Source organism: Schistocerca americana, chromosome 6 (assembly GCF_021461395.2).
Source record: "Schistocerca americana isolate TAMUIC-IGC-003095 chromosome 6, iqSchAmer2.1, whole genome shotgun sequence".
Lineage (NCBI taxonomy): Eukaryota > Metazoa > Arthropoda > Insecta > Orthoptera > Acrididae > Schistocerca > Schistocerca americana.
The window spans coordinates 186,452,703-186,471,301 of NC_060124.1; the positions used below are offsets into that span (position 1 = coordinate 186,452,703).

Here is an 18,599-nt window from a genome sequence, read left to right on the forward strand (position 1 = left end):
TGAAGTCCTCTGTATTTGGATTGATTGCTAGTTTCAGCTAACAATCTAGCTGTCTTCAGATCTATGATATAAAAAAGATTTTTTTTCTCAAGTTAGCAACATACAACGGCATGCAGAACTGCATATAATATTGTAGCAGGGACCAATAATATATTCATGACTTAGTTACAAAATACATACCATAAAACATCCTTGATTAGTGCTGGCGCTGTTACAGCTTCACACATCATTAAAATCTGTCTTAAAAGACAGCATCCATACTTGACATAATTAAAAACAGCTTTTCATCATTTGTGGCCAGTGTAGTTACCTTTTATACGTTATAAGCTTATTACAGACTTCAATTATTGTATCCCCCTTTATTTTTGCTGTTTCAATTAGTTATTGAAAAATAGTGTATGCCGACATTAGTGACATCTGGTGAACTTACAACACAAACCTCTTGTGGCTACTGTACGGCAGCTTGTTTTAAACAGTAGTACTACTGACAACATGACTCGTGCATGTGGTGTTATTTATATGTATTTGACGATGATGGTGCTGATCCCGCATTTAACGTTTCACGATGCCACTATGACTGCAGTACATTAGGGCTTTGTTTTTATGAAACATGTATGCCTCTTCATATTTAAAGCTCACAAATGTAAATTTTGTCAGTACTACTTTTCATTATGGTCTATGTATTGCTCTTAAGCTGTATACAGTTTGAGAGTGTATTTATGTTTTTCCTATTTGCTGCAGATCTGATGATGGTCATTAAAGACCGAAACCGGTAGTCTGTTAACAGACAGTGTGTGACCATAGACGTAAATTAAAGGAAATTTATTACATATACAGGTCACTAGTTTTTTGCGATGATGTTGCAGCTTGTGAAAGGCTGGTAAAGTGCTGCTTTTGGGAGCATACAGGAATGTGGTGGAGGGAGTGTAGTGCAGTGGGTGCAGTCAGGAGGGTCAGCAGGGCAGGGGGGGGAGGTGAGAAGTAGAGAAAGGGAAGAAAGAGAGGAGAGTGAGTGAGGGAGGGGAGAGAGAGAGTGAGAGAGAGAGAGAGAGAGAGAGAGAGAGAGAGAGAGAGAGACTAGTGGGTACATTTTTGGAATAGAAGGCTGTATAGTGCTGCAGTGAGAGCAGGAATGGGTTGTTGGTGGAAGAATAGGTGCTAACAAAGGTTGAGACCAGGGGGCTTATGGGATGTAGGATATATTGCAGGGAGAATTTCCACCTGCACAGTCCAGAAAAGCTGGTATTGGCAGGAAGGATCCAGATGGTGCCGACTGTGAAGCAACATCCTTCACTTCAGTGACAGCTTCACGGCGTGTGCCATCTGAATCCTTCCTACCAACACCAGCTTTTCTTAATGTGCAGGTGGGAACTATCCCTGCAATACAGCCTACATTCCCATATCCCCCTGGCCTCAGCCTTTGTTAGTCCCTAACCTTTACTCAACTATCCCCTTCCCTGTTCCCATTCCAGCACTACACAGTCTTCTATTCCACCAACACATCCATCAGTCTCTCTCTCCCTCTCTCTCCTTTTCCTCCCCTACCTCTGCTTGCCTTTTTTTCCCTCCTCCACTTCCTCCCCCGTGAAACCTCCAGACGCCACCTAGCTGCCCTACCCTGTCCCCACCATGGTCCTGCATGCTCACACAAGCAGCACTTTACTGTCCCCCCACCCATATCCTACTGTCCCACACACTTTGTGTTGTTCGCCTGCTTGATTTGTTTGTTGATAGTCCTCAGTGTTGGCATACAGCATTGTTATATTGGCTGAAAAGTGGAGGATGGAAGTTCACTCGTTGACTACTGTAAATGATGTAGCTGACAGGTGCACAGTTGTGTTTCACAGTTATTTACTTTTACAATTCACAACCACCCAATATTACACAGTTATGTGGCCAGTTCACTATTGGTAAATTTTGATAAGCCTCATTAATAGGTTGCGGGCAAACATCAGCATACTGCTATAATAGTTTGCTGTTGAACATCTATGAGCAGTAAAAATCTAACCATGCAGTTCACAGTTCTGGCAGAATAATATGGTATATCTGACACTATTTGTCATATAAACTGAACAGACACTGTCCTTGTTTTAACAGATGACCTATTTGTGTTACTTTAATTAAATGTTAAGTTGATGCATTGTTGTTACTTTAAACAGTACATAATTTCCCACTGAAAATCGGCCATGAACTGACTGTGCAGAGACCAAAAATCCATCCTTTATATATCCTCGCAATAACAGGTACTGAAACTATACATTGTTTGATGTTTAATTTACAGAAATTACAATTAAAACATAACTCATCCAATTAACTGAATACATAAAAAAAATTCCTCCTTTTTAACAGTTTATTCTACCACAAAGGTTAGGCTAAATTATTTGTTTAAATAATGAAATTAACAGATATAGTTATACAAACAATACTTTTGACAAGCCTTGTAATTACTTTGGAATTAATTAAGGGCTAGCTTTTCTTATATGTTTTCGAAAAGAGCCAAATAAATACTTTAAGAATCCTAGCAGTTCTCCTTCCAAGTATTTATAATTAGAACTGAATTTATTTTTGTTTATAAGTCAACAATAGAATTTAAGCCATGAAACAATTACTGAGCTCCCCTTATAACAAAAGACATTAACTAGGAATAATGAAACTAAATTAGGAAATTAATTACATTCACAAAGCTAAGCACAGCCGAGTGCTATATTCTTTAGGACTGAGGGCCAACCTTTCTCTTTTTTGGAAATGCAGATTATACTCATGTATGTTAAAGGCAATTAGGTAAAAATGAAAATAAATTGAATTTATGGAAGCAGATTGCAAAGCAAGAGAGGAAGTAAAGAGATCCTGTCTTGCTTTGTCACATAACCCCCTCATTGGATTGACCAGATAGGTATTGCAAATAGCTAACTGGGCAATTCAATGACCACAAGAGATCCCAGAAAGTAGGTTTAATAATCTACATACAAAAGAAAATTACATAAGAAACATCCTTATCATAAACTACAGTACATATGTTTTTTAGATTCCTACTTATATGAACTGGCCATATGAAAATCTCCATACAAAATATTTACATATAGTGCATTGTACCTTGGCACAAAATATCCACAAATTATACTTTTAATAAAAATAGTCATCTTCATTGTATGTGATGTCGTTTTTGGATAAACAAAGAAGACATTTTAAGATACATATCACTTTATACAAGTCCTCTCTTGCTTCAATAAAGTAAATGATCTGGGTTGCAAAAAGTTAAATTTCACTGCACCTGGCAGTTCATTTTCTTGACAGAAAAATTCACTTTTTCATTGTTTAGTATTTTGCACAAGCACTTTCACTCTTTTTAATGAGCTTTAACACATTTTCTCACCAAGTCATCCACACCTTCAGATGTCCAAGTGGCAGTTAGTAAGGAAACGCACTGCTGTCCTTGGAGGTGACTCTCCTCCACCACAGTACATGAAAAAGTTAGACAAAGTGCTCCACTTTAGTACACTCACTTTTACTTCTAACAAAATATAAGGAAAAATTGTTTTACACTGATGGCAAATAATGGTCATGACTTCATAAATAAATACATCACACAGTTCTCATAACATCACAATAATTAACACTAAAACTGACTATAGTGCGAAAGGTGGAGACTAGTAAAAATTTAAAATCAAGTGCACATTACACTACTCTTGTAGATAACTCTGTCTTAAACTGGTTAAACTTGAAAGATTTGGGTTTCTTTTCCATTTGCAAAATCACTAAAATGCCAAGTCCTGGTTTGAAATTCACACCATTTATGTAATCACATGAAAATCGAAAGTAGAATGTTTCCGATTCACTTAAAAACTTCAGATAGGATAGGAGTTTGACTGCCTCAGAAAACACAAAGAATGAGACATACAGCTGGGGTAAGCATTATCGCCACATAATGAACCCAACAAGCAACCTTGAACCCCATACTTGGTCACAGGTCTTACTTCTGGTTCAAGGCACACTCCATTCTCCTAACAAAATCCACACTACCTAAGCTTAGAAACATTTTAAACTGTCGTGGATTGATATACAAACATCTAATTGGTGATACATAAGGTTTCAGGTCAATAATATTCTTTATTCCAAAAATCCTGCTAGTTTTTGTGTAAGCCGATTCATAAGAGTTGTCATGGGCATTGCGTACCACTCAGAAAAGACAATGATACACATGCAAAAATTTATTTATCTCATCATTTTCTTTGGTTTTGATAAGGACAAAGCTACCTATTCTGAAACTAGTTGGATTCACTCCTTTGTCATATCTTCTCTTCCTTCCTGCTGCTTTCTTTTTCATTATCTCTTTAGCCAATCTGATCCTTTCGTCCTGTGCTACTTCACTTACCTGAGGGAAATCCACATCTTCTCTGATGATGTTGCTGGGTCTCTCGTTGAACATAAGCTCACCTGGGGCATATCCTGTTGATTTGTTCCACAAGTTGTTGATAGTATTTTCAAAATGTCGAATATGACTTGTCCAAGCAGTGTGTTTCTTACTACAATAAGTCCTGCACAGTCTATTAATCTCCTTCATAACCCTTTCACTCATGTTACCTTGTGGAAAATAGGTAGAGATCTTTATGTGTTTTATCTTGTGTATTGCCATACAGTGTCCAAACCTCTCAGAAACAAATTGCAGGCCATTGTCAGACAAAAGTGATTTTGGTACCCCTACATTGCAAAAGTAATCAGATGTCAACTTCTCAATTATAATATTTGTCTTCTTAATTGGATACAATTTTACACATTTTGAGAATGTGTCCAAAACAACGAAAATATGTTTACAACCTCCTGTAGATGCAGGCAACATTCCTAGAAGGTCAGTTGCTATAAGCTTTTTAGGTTCGCTAGAAAGAACAGAATGCATTAAGCCTTTTGATGGCACACCAGTTGTCTTTACTCTCTGACATTTACCACACCTTTCTAGTCTCTCCTTAACCCTTTTCCACAAGTTGTTAAATATTACTGTCTCCTGTATCTTAGCTACTATTCTCCTAGTGCCATAATGTCCATAACTCTCATGCAAGTAGTCAACAAATTTATCAACATGTTGGTCAGGAAAGCATCATTTCCAGTCTTGAAACTTCCTGGCAGATTAAAACTGTGTGCCGGACTGAGACTCGAACTCGGGAGTTTTTGCCTCTTGCGGGCAAGTGGTCCACCAACTGAGCTGCTACCCAGGCACGACACACGACCCTTCATCACAGCTTCAATTCTGCCGGTACCTCGTCTCCTACCTTCCAAACTTCACAGAAGCTCTTCTGCGAACCTTGCAGAACTAGTCTCCTGGAAGAAAGGATATTGCAGAGATATGGCTTAGCCACAGCCTGGGGGCTGTTTCCAGAATGATATTTTCACTCTGCAGCAGAGTGTGGGCTGATATGAAACTTCCTGGCAGATTAAAACTTTGTGTCGGACCGAGACTCGAACTCGGGACCTTTGCCTTTTGCGGGCAAGTGCTTTACCAACTGAGCTACCCAAGCACGACACACGACCCATCATCATAGCTTCAATCTTGCCAGTACCTTGTCTCCTACCTTCCAAACTTCACAGAAGCTCTTCTGCAAACCTTGCAGAACTAGCACTCCTGGAAGAAAGGACATTGCGGAGGCATGGCTTAACCACAGCCTGGGAGATGTTTCCAGGATGATATTTTCACTCTGGATTCTCAAAATGTCCAGTCCTCACTATTCAAATTTTACCTCCTAAACAACAACCCTTTATGTATAGTATAGTACTGTTCCACTTTTGGCATGTTGTCTGAATTGTAATACTGCTTAACCAACCTTAAATTTGGAGATGGAGGTAATTCAAAGCCTTATGATCTGTATACACTACGGTCATATGTCCAAGCAAATAGTACTCAAACTTTTGAAATCCAAAACTAATTGCCAAAAGCCTCTAATACTGAAATGTAATAGTTCTTTTAATGTGACTGTAATGTCCTACTAGCAAAATCAATAGTTTTGTGTTCAGCCCCCTTCTCAGTAGGTACTACGAGTAATTGGAAAATTTCTACCCCCAAACCACAAAAACTTGCATCAGTACTTACACAGAAAGGCAGTGAAAAATTTGGATGTCCTAACACCTTACTATTTACTAATTCTTTTTTGAAACTCTGAAATGCCTCTTCACACTCCTCTGTCCAATTTCACATTTCATCCTTTTTCAACAAATTACCAAAGCAAGAATGATTAAATGACTGATCTGATATGAACTTTCAGTAGAAGCCAAACAAGCCAAACTTAGCTATAAGATTTCTGCATCAGGCTGTATACCTTCCTCCTTAATCCTGTGACCCAAAAATGAAATTTCCTACTTTACAAGTTCAGATTTACTTAATTTTAGTTTCATACCTTCTCTATACATAGCCCTCAGTACTTCATTCAGAATCTTACAGTGCTTGAACCATTATGCACTCACTACTAGGATATCATCTACATAGACTGTGATGTCAGTGGTTAATGGTTAATATCTCACCTACCACCTTGTCAATAGCTCTGACACACACACACACACACACACACACACACACACACACACACACACACACACAGAGAGAGAGAGAGAGAGAGAGAGAGAGAGAGAGAGAGAGAGAGAGAGAGAGAGAGAGAGAATGCTGTACATGGCCTGGATTCACTGGCCAAACTAATATTCCAATAGCCACAAGTCACATCAAAAGAAGTCAGAAGCTTACATCCATGGAACTTTTGCAAAATTTCATCTGTGTTAGTGGGTTGTCACTCTCCCCTACGACGATTTCATTTAACTTCCTGGCATTCAGAACCAACCTGACACCACTGTTCTTCTTCTTTACAACCACAACCTTTCAGTAATCCCCCATGAGACCATCTTTTGAATTTCTTTTCTCACTGTTTCCTTTTTTGAAAATGGAGTAATATAAGGCTTCTTGAAAAATGATTCATAATCCTTAAACTCTTAATTTGCACTCAAAATCATTTACCAAACCTGGCCTGTCTGAAAATGCCTTACAGTTGCTCAGTAGAATACCATTTAATTCCTCCCTTTAATTATTTGTAATACCTTTAATATCCTCAACTCTCTTTATTATTTCCAGCCTTGCTCATTCCTCCTTTTGTTCCTAAGCAACCTGCCCAATGGTCAAAACTCTTAATGGCAAATCTAATTCAGTTTCCACACACTTGTCCATACCCTCCAAAAATGATACATCATACCTACTTCCATTGCACTTAAAACTAAACTTACCACTAGCAGAATCAATATTTACACACCATTTGCACAAGAAATTAGTCCCAAATATTACATCAATGCTGAGATTTTGAATCACCACGAAATTGCACTCCAACAACTGTCCCGCCAATTCCACAGTACCTCTCATTTCACACTCTTTGATAGCTTACCTATAGCACCAATAATTTTTATTCCAGAAACAAGTATTACTGCTATACCCTCTGCATTCTTAATAGATTCAAAAAATGACTGTGAAATGCCATTCAAATCACTACCGCTGTCCAGTAAACACTATCATTTACATTAACCTTATCTGTGATTACAACACATTTATATACACGTGGCTCTTCATTACTACCTCCTCTATTGCGAGCCAAAAACTGGAGCATTATCTAGTTTAAATGGTTTGATTCAGGATTACCGTCATCTCCTCCATTTTTGTTATTTGAATTTGTCCTACCATTTCTGTGCTCATTCTGGCTATCTTCCACCCAACCATTCCTTGAATTTCTACTATAATTAGTTCTGTTCATCCCATTTACCTGAAACTCTCTCTCTGATTGATTATTGTCATCAAAACTCCTCCTATGATCTTCCACTGAGGGCTTCATCCTCTCCACTTTATCAACATAATTTTAAAAAATCGCTAATATTACCCCTCGGGGTAGGTAAAGCAATTATCTGACTTTCTGAGGCAACTTAGTTTCTAAACCAACAATTATTGATTCACTACCTAGCTTTTCCTACCCCCATGAACCATGGACCTTGCCGTTGGTGGGGAGGCTTGCATGCCTCAGCGATACAGATGGCTCTACCGTAGGTGCAACCACAACGGAGGGGTATCTGTTGCGAGACCAGACAAACGTGTGGTTCCTGAAGAGGGGCAGCAGCCTTTTCAGTAGTTGCAGGGGCAACAGTCTGGATGATTGACTGATCTGGCCTTGTAACACTAACCAAAACGGCCTTTCTGTGCTGGTACTGCGAACGGCTGAAAGCAAGGGGAAACTACAGCCGTAATTTTTCCCGAGGGCATGAAGGTTTACTATATGGAGGAGGTATTGAATAGAATTGGGGAGAAGAGGAGTTTGTGGCACAACTTGACAAGAAGAAGGGACCGGTTGGTAGGACATGTTCTTAGGCATCAAGGGATCACTAATTTAGCATTGGAGGGCAGCGTGGAGGGTAAAAATCGTAGAGGGAGACTAAGAGATGAGCACACTAAGCAGATTCAGGATGTAGGTTGCAGTAAGTACTGGGAGATGAAGAAGCTTGCATAGAGAGCTGTATGAAACCAGTCTCAGGACTGAAGACAGCAACAAACAACCTAGCTTTTTGTCCAAGTATTTCAGTTTGTTTATCCAAAGCTGACAGAAACCTTTCACAGTACCCTTCCTAGAGTAAAATCTCTCTCCTCCCCAAAATTCACTCAAAATTCTCTGCTTCTTCTCTTTGGACCAATACTCATCTAAAAATGCTTTCATAAAGCTATGCCATGAGGTACAATTATCAGCTACCTGAGCTGCTCATCGATAAGCATCCCATTTCAAGAAACCTCTCACAAATGACATTTTCTCTTTGTCACTCCATGTTTCAGGGAAAGCATTAAATTCTCTAATGAAATCCAGTGGATGCACTTCCCCATATGGTTCAAAATTATTAAGTTTCTTACAACTAACAAATGAAGGACTGTTTGGGACACTACATACTGTATATAATAGATTATGTACCTCATCCATTTTTTTCTCCATTTCAGCCAATTTCGAATCTACATTTTTATTTACTTTTACCAGTTTTTTGTCTAGCACTCTTGCACACTTGGTTTCTACCTACACTTGTAAATCATTTTTAATCTGATTGATTTGGTTCTAAAGTTTAATCCTATTTTGAGCACTTCATCTTCATCTTTACACTGTTTCCTGGAAGCCTCCACCCTCCCACCCTCCTATTATAGTCATCACAAAGTTTCTTTCTCTCCTCTACCCATTTACTACTCATTAATGTTAATTTCTCATTAGTATTCTGCACTACTTTCTTTATCTTTTAATCACAGTCTTTTATTACTGCCTCAACTTTTAATGCTGAAAGATTAAAGATGACTACCTTAATTTCCTTTTTAATTTCTTTCTTCAGTTCATCCTTTAAGCTAGCAATGTCAGTTTTAATGCTCACAATTTTATTTTTCACCCCACTAATGTCTTTTTTCATACTACTAATGTCTTCTTTCTTACTCATACTACTCATAAGTTGCCTTGACATCACTTCAAATTTTCTGTTTGCCATAAATTTTTCCTTTGCTGACTTTCACTATGAGTCTTCCTCCTTAACCTTAATGATTTTACCCGCTTCAGTACTGTTTTCATCCATTTCGCTCACATCACCACAGAATTTAGATGCCACTTTTATCATTTCACTTACAATATGACCTTCATCACCATCATTCAAAGTTACATTCCTATCTGATTTATAATCACTGTCATCTACTGAATCAGTCCCCATTACGTCTTTCTGTTCATTTAAAAACTTAACATCTACAGCTTTGTTATCAGTCACATCACTCTCCTGTTGTCCATTCTCCTCCATCACACTGTCTTGTTTGTTAAGGCCACTCATTATGTATCACTTAATACAAAACGGCTTTTGCTATGAATTACCTTATTTTTATTCACTCGTCTCCTGCTGCTGCTGCTGCTGCTGCGGTTGTCATCTTGATGGTCGTCTGCACAGCTGGTGCATATTGTAATTCTCTTTGTGAGACATGTTGTTTATCCTGCTCGGCTGTGTCCACCTACGAGTTGATTGGCTGCTCCTGTACTCAACAGCTGTTTCCATAGAACCCACTTGCTGATAGGCTGTTGCACCTCCCTGTTTGATGGCGGCTACATCAATTATGATATTTCAAAGTAATTGTATTTCACACTCCCATAATATTGTCTGTTCACTGTCTTTGACAAAATTCTGATGACACATGTATCATCCACTCACTTTGTTAAAGTCACTGTACTGTAAACTGCTCTCGAGTTCACTGTTCAAAGTTTATGAGTCCTTGTTTATTGTGTCAAAATGCAGTAGTCCTCACCTGAAAGCACCATATGTGATGTCCATCTGCTTTATTTCTTCATTGATAGTCCTCAGTGTCGACGTACAGCATTGTTACACTGGCTGAAAAATGGGGGTTGGAAGTTCAATACTGACTACTGTAAATGATGTAGCCGACAGGTGCATAGTTGCGTTTCACAGTTATTTACTTTCACTGTTCACAACCCCCCAATATTACACAGTTATATGCCCAGTCACTATCGGTAAATTTTGACAAGCCTCATTTATAGGTTGCAGGCAAACATCAGCATACTGCTACAATAGTTTGCTGATGAACATCTTTGAGCAGTAAAAACGTAATCACACAGTTCACGGTTCTTGCAAAATAATATGGTACGTGTGACACCATTTCCTATAAAAATTGAACACTGTCCTTGTTTTAATGCATGGTCTATTTGTATAACACTAGCTCCACTGTTAAGTTGACACATTGTTGTTACTTTAAACAGTACATAATTTCCCTCTGAAAATTGGCCTTGGGCTGACTGTGTGGAGACCAAAAATCCATCCTTTATACATCCTCACAATAATAGGTACTACAACTACACATTGTTCGAAGTTTAATTTACAGAAATTACAATGAAAACATAACTCATTCAATTAACTGAATACATCAAAAAATTCCCCTTTTTTTAACAGTTTCTTCAGCCACAAAGGCTGAATTATTTTTTTAAATAATGAAATTAACAGATATTGTTACACAAAAAATACTTTTGACAAACCTGGTAATGATTTTGGAAATAATTAAGGACTGGCTTTTCTAATATGTTTTCGAATAGAGCCAAATAAATACTTTTAAGAATTCTAGCAGTTCTCCTTCCAATTGTTTATAATTAGCACAGAATTTATATTTGTTTATAAGTCAACAATAGAATTTAAGTCACCAAACAATTATTGACTTCACCTTATAACAAAGGGTATTAACTGGGGATAGTCAAAATAAATTAGGAAATTAATTACATACACAAAACTAAGCACAAAATTAGGCCTGGTGCTCTATTCTTTAAGACTGAGGGCCATCCTTTCTCTTTTATGGAAATGCAGATTATACTCATGTATGTTAAAGATAATTAGTCAAAAATGAAAATAAAATGAATTTAAGGAGGCAGATGGCAAAACAAGAGAGGAAGTAAAGAGATCCCAGCTTGCTTCATCGTAACTTGAGCAGTATTGTAGATGGGCCACACAAGTCATTTGTAAGTAATCTCATTTGTAGACTGATTGCATTTTCCTAGTATTCCACCAATAAACTGAAGTGTGCTACCTGCTCTTTCCACAACAGAGATTATGTGATTGTTCCATTTTGTGTACCTACTGAGTGCTACATCCAGGTATTTGTATGACTTCACTGGTATTATATTTGTAGGCTACTATGTTTTTGTCATTTTGTGAAGTACACAAATTACATTCCTGACCATTTAAAGCAACAGGCAAGAAGAAAAGTAAAAATCACACATTTTGTCAAGTAGATGCAGGAATTTACTGATTTGATGCTACTGGAGGATGTGGAACACTGTAAGTCCAGATTACATCTACATACAAATCTTTCTAAAGTGCCTGGCAGAGGGTTCATGAACCACCTCCACAATAATTCTCTATTATTCCACCCTTGAACAACGTGCGGAAAAAATGAACTACTGTATCTTTCTGGGAGCTCTGATTTCCCTTATTTTATTATAATGAACATTTCTCCCTATGTAGGTTGGCATCAACAAAATATTTCCACATTTGGAGGAGAAAGTTGGTGACTGAAATTTTGTGATGAGATTCTGCCACAGCGAAAAATGCCTTTGCTCTATCGGGTCCATCCCAAATCCTGTATCATGTCCATGATATTCTCTCCTCTATTTTGCGATAATAGATAAATTGACAGGTCTCAACAATGAGATTCACAACCTGCTTGATGATACTGAGCTTGTTGCCAACATAACTGCTGCTGATGCTGATGATGATAATGATAATGATATGGAGGTGTGGGCACACAATAGCGAGGTTTGTAGTGCTTGTACTAAAATCTCACATAACTGAATATGGTGTGTATTTATTGGCAAATGTAGTTTTGTAAGTGTCTCACAGAAAATGGGGATGAAACAAGGCAGGTGCTGTGTCACACATTACCATTAATGACACATAACCGTCAGTAACTGTCACCTCAGCTGTCTTATGAACCATAATAAAACTGCACTTCTTATCGTTCAAGGCATTTTTCAGAAGCTTGTACAGCTTTTGAAAACAGTTCAAGCATTTGATTGGCAAGAATTCGTCACTTTTTACCATTTATAAGCACATACATCTGCGTGGAAACCTGAAAGGGGAATGGTATTAGTGTGACTGTTGATACTTAGCAGGAGACAAAAAAGGTGCTTTAGGCTTATTATAGCAACAGTAGTAGAGTTATACAGGTTCACTTGGACTATGAGGTTGGAATTAAACCTATTACAGTGTGTGATTCTAGCAGCACTTAACTACACCTGTACAAACTGTAATTTGCATATTAAAACCCTGTATGCGCTGGACAAAGATGTGAATACCTGTGATCGCATTCATGACTGACTGTGTGTTTGTACTCTTATCATTAAAATCAAATGTGAAGGTATCTTAGAACAACATCCTTAAAGTAATAGAATGTATTGGGACAGACGTGGGCAGAGCTCTCGGATTACAAAATATTTGTGAAACACCATCACCACCCCAAGTTACACCTGTACAACAATTTCAAGGGGATATTAAGAATTAAAGTTGAACAGGTGGTACTGTTTATGTCTTCTGTGAGCCATATGACCATTGTGCCCAGGATTGTGGAACAATAGCAGGATTAGGAGAATGAAATGAGAGACTGAAAGATCTTAACCAGTCTTTCTTGTGGCTAAACAGTCACAGGCAGCCAGCTGTGGGAAGAAGGAAACTTTACATTAATGGTAAAGAGCGTCAGGAAGACCCCTAAGGCCTCAGGAGACTAGATAATTGTTGTTTTGCTTGGTCAGATAGATGTTACTAAGTTTCATTTTCCTCAAGTTTGCTAGCCTGGGGTTCATGACTCTATGCTTACTAGTTTGATGAGAGCCAGACAGTTATTATATTACAGGCATTGATAGAAGGCATGAAATTTTGTGCTATTGATCACCATGAAATGACTGTATATTGAGTCCCAAGCAAGTTTGCTAAGGTTGTGTAAACACATCCGTTTTAACATTAAGTGAGTTTCTTTGAATTTCATGGTCTCTGTGAATATTTACAAAATTGCTCACTGCCTTGCACCTCAGTCACTGATCTCACATGTTGTTAAGATTATGACACATGCTCACAGATTACAGTTAGGGTAGTGTAAAACAGATTTTCCTCACCAGTATAAAACATATTTTGCTTGCCAATATGTTAATTAGTTGGGGTCATTACTGGAAGATAGATAAGAATAGTTCACCAGTGTTTCAGTAATTGAGAATAATCAAATATTTGAAGAGCTGAAAAACAGGATGTCAGCATAGAGAAGCAGGCTCTAGACATCCACCAGAACACAAAAACAGACAGTTTTTGCATGAGTGTAGAGAACATCACCAGTAGACTAGTTACAGTGCAAACTATTCAGAGGAAGCTGCCACAAATCACAGCAAGGTTCTACAACTCCTGAGGACTTTTCTCTCAGGTATCTCATGTTGGCAAATTATTATTCCATGATATATATTGTAGAGGTATTGACTGGAATTAATTGCAGTCATTTGATATTGGGACTTGATCTGGATATCTACATTACCTTCACAGTCCCTAATACAAATTCCAAGATGGCTAGCAAATTTCATGAAGTGTAGTATTCATTGTATGTTTTCTGCAATACTTTAGAGAGAGCATATGAAGGAGTTTTGTGTCCTTGCATAACTACAAAAGACATGTTTGTTCACTTATTCTGTGACACAACAAGACTTGCACTTGGCACAAAGTTAACTCTGCTACCTCTTGAGTTGATAGCAACATTATTAAGAGCACAATTACTGTACTGTCAAAATTTAAAAATGGCTTTACGATTATGAAAGTTGAGTTATATAATAAATATGATTCCTCGTGTAATGCTGCTGTAGCACAGATGATTCTTAGAGCCACTTTTGCTAGTTTTAGTAGTGCTCATTGGTTTTCAAAAATGAAATGTTTTCAATAAGAATGGTGATTTTGTTGCCATATGCTACTATTGAGAAACTCTTGGGTTTCCACACAGTTGACAGTCTTGAGGTACCACAACATTTTGATGAGTATCCTACTCTTCATCTTCTGGACAGCTGGCAGGCTGGTTGACAACCCCAAGATTTTTCATCAATTTTGATATGACTTATTTCATTGATCATAGTGTTATGAAAATTTAATGTGCGATTACTTTAATAAATCCTACTTCTGAATTCTTTGTGTAAGTTGTTCTCAGATTGTTCCCATACACATTATGGGGCATTATTTAATATAGAGATGTGAAAGACTGGAATATATACATATATGTATTTTTCAGATCCATTGCGGCATCACAGAACGAAACAAGTTCATCAGACTGGAGGAATAACCACAGGAAATATTAGTGCAGGTGGCACTGTTTTCAATGTACCCCCAAACAGTGTTGGGTCAAGTGCTAATTTATGATATGCTACATGTGGTTCTCCAGTAATGTGGGCACGGTTGTGAGTGAGCATTGTTGTGACAAGATGCAGCTTTTATTATTGCACCCAGGTTGCGGTTACTGTTGTACGAAAGAAGTGATTGCAGATGTGAATCTATTCATTTGTGAGCCGTGTTGAAGAAACTGAAATGTGTATGAAACCAAGTGTTGAGTTCCTATTTGAACTGCAGTGTTTAACCTTTATCATCTCCACCACCAGCAACAAAAGTACCGTACGTTAAAGTATACCTCATACAGAAGAAATGAGTTGGCTTCAAATAAAAATAAATGGATGCACATCAAATAAAGACAGTCTTAATGATTCAGTAGTGCAGTATCAGTATGCATGGTAGTGATTTTTTTTTATTCGCTCTTTGCCTCCATGTAACACCATTAGTGTTTCAAAATGGAACAGAATCTTCACTTGCTCAAATCATTTTTGCAGTTTACTGATAGATTTGCTCTAATATTATGAGTATTTCTATCACATGTGAGAGTAACCTTTAACCTGCAAGGCAGAATTGGAACTATTTTTATATTCTGGGCCTTACTAGAAAACATTTATGGAAAAAGACATATTTGCAAATAAAAGTGACTTATGGTGTTGAACTGCATTTGGAACACAGACAAGTGTGATCATTGTTGATATTTTTGGTATTGATCAAGGTTTTTGCATATCGTGTTGCAACATTCTACCTTGAAGTAGCAACGTGCATGCAATCACAGCCCCACTTGTGAGCTGTCTGTTGTCTGTCCCTTGAATGTGCATACAACATATGTTTCACCTTTTTAATGTTACATAGAATCAAAACACTTTTTCTGAGGATGTGCGTGTTTTTAGGTATTTATTATGTCAGATCTGTTAGTATCACTGTATAACATTCACATGTACAAAATAAGCAAATGTCTATCCTAATCAACTAAAATAAAATTGACGGGTATTTTCGAGGCCATAAATGGCTACAATTGTGTGTAATCAGAAATCATGTCATCATGGTTTCTAGTATTTGATTTGTTTCTGTAAAGAAAGCTTTAAGATTTTTCAGTATCTGACTGTGTTAATGTTAACTGAAGCAACCTTCACATTTAGTTTTCTAGTGTGTTTGGTTCCCTTTAATGTAATTACACAACTTCGGAGGTTCACTTTACCTGATAAAGTGCTTATTTTATGTTAATAAATATTTGTATGTGTTTTTGTCATTTTATTAGAAAGGGCAACAAACCAAGAAACTGTTGTAGGGTACCTGTCTTTGTATACAGTTGTTGAAAATCATAATCAGGAAGTACATTTACCTCAGTTTTGTCATTTGCTCAATATTTATATATGTGCTTACCACGTACTGACACAAACATTGTGAATAGTTGTTAAATCTGAGATTGCATGATGTTCCTATTCATTTTAAGTTCCTTAGCAGTAGATTTTTTTACCCTAACGCAAGCTGTCAGTTGAAGAGCTATGGTATATGTAATGTTATTATATTTATTGTATAGTGCATTTCATTGACACTGTTTACATTACTGTAATACAGGAGTAGTTCATTTACATTATATTTGTGTACTCATTTACCACAATGTGACTTAAGTAAAATGATAATGTTGTTGTGTTGATAATTCGGAGTATGAGAACCAATGGAAAGCTATCAATTTACCAAAACCCTATGTGCACAACCACAACCATTTGCTCTCAAGTGATGAGCTATATATTTTTCCATTTAGACCACTGTTCAGGAGAGCTCGTTTTTCCCGCATATTTTAAAAACATGGTTCTGTAGCTGCTGACCCATATCTGTACAACTTAAAATGATGTGGTTGTTGGTTTCTGTTCACTGTAGTTTGTTTATTACGTAACATACTTGATGCAAATTACTCATTTTATTGTTTCTGTCATTATTTTTAAAATCCTAGATTGATGCCATTAACCATTTCGTTTAATCCTAAATGATGTCATGTGTGCAGAACAGTTCGTTTAGACAAGTACTTTATTTTGCATATTAACACATCAATACATTAACTACTGCGCCCTTGCTGTTAACTGGTGGCGGTAATTTTAATGTTCATTTGGTGTGGGAATGTGGAGTCCTATATGAATTGCTCTTTCACAAAATCAGCTGTAATAAAAAAAATTCTTTTTTCTCCAAATATGCTATGAAATTTATCTTTATTTTATTAAAATCCACATGACTCTCTCTCTCTCTCTCTCTCTCTGCAATACATTCAAAACAACAAATATATTCTCTTGTCTTAGAAAGGGTATTTCTGTGTTCGCAGTTTCTCCATATCAGCTGGAGCAAAGGTTGGAAAGGATGTTTTTTTAAAAGGACATTCTCAATTTCCTCCTACTCTCTCATCCTAATATTCTTTCTTTCTGTTGACAAATTAACACTGCCAGTTACCAATATATTTATCAAAGAAATGTATTTTATCGATGAAACTGTATGTGACAAATAGTGTTCTGGTTTTTGCCAATCAAAACAATTACAGCCCATAGGCTTATGCCCCCAGCTCCTGCCCCTGCTCTCTGGGAAGATTAATGGACAGTTGCAGCAGTGAATCCTCTGGTCTTGATGCACAAAACTGGTTGTACTACTTGTAACACTTGCTTTTGAATTGTGTAACCCCTGCCTCCCCCACCCCACTTCTTTTGTTACAAGATGTAAACTATGTTTTGCTTGTGGGTACTTGACATGTGGTGTAATATGTTTCCTCATATTTAACCTGTTCTTTGATAGACTTATACTGTACAATGTTTCAAATGGTTACAGTCTTTATTTTTTCAACTTGGATGTTTCTCACACTTCACTTTCATATTGTGCTGTTTCCCAGGAGCACTGTTGTAGAACATCTTTCGCAATTGTTGCCCATTACTTGACATTCCCATCTCCTGCAAAATCATATCTACTTGCAATGGCCTGTTTTTTGTGGCAAACTTTTCTCAGTTACTTTACAAAAAGTTGTAAATAACTAGCATGGTGCTTTAACTTCTGTTGTATATTTTCTGTGTAATGATTTTTTGTTATAAACTTTGCTAATGTACAAAGCCTTCATTTATGCAATTCTTGAGAAGTGCTGATTAGTTGTTTCACAAAAGATGCAATTGGTTGGTGTTTCTGGCCGGACTGAATTCTCAGAGCTCCATGAATTAACAGACTTGCCCCTGTGAAATATGAAGTAACTTATATTTAACAACAAATAAAATTCCTGTTCTCTCAAGGCTTGCCTTCCACATTTTATAACTACTGCAGCTATTTGGGATTTTAAGTCTATATGTGAGTATAAGCATATGTGGGATTTTGACTCTGCCTTAATGCAAAACACTTTTGTTATTTATTTATTTATTCCCAAACTAGTTTTAGCGATAACTATCACCATCACCAGTGGTTTCTTCGGTTCTAGAACATCCAGAAATAGCATTCTTATAAAACATTGTAAAACATTATTACATGTGTCATGCTTGGTTCAAAATATTGTTTTCTGCGATTCATTTCAGACTAACTTATTTACTATAAGTCACAGCATGTTTTTATGATTGTTGCTTCTGTTTCCAGCATATTTTCTGTGTTTTTTTGCCGTTTTTGTCAGCGTATGAGTGGTATTAATGGCTAATAGGAAACAAATACAAATATTTGAACTT

At 37.1% G+C, this 18,599-nt stretch overlaps 1 protein-coding gene across 1 annotated transcript in view; it reads left to right on the top strand.

The window, feature by feature from the left end:
- The window catches only part of LOC124619913, a 264,971-nt gene extending 247,900 nt beyond the window's left edge, over window positions 1-17,071 (top strand). The window contains exon 17 of the mRNA XM_047146549.1: window positions 14,825-17,071. Coding sequence (XP_047002505.1) covers window positions 14,825-14,952 — 128 coding nt within the window. The 3' untranslated portion in view covers window positions 14,953-17,071. The remainder of the gene's footprint in view (window positions 1-14,824) is intronic.
- Window positions 17,072-18,599: the final 1,528 nt, after the last annotated feature.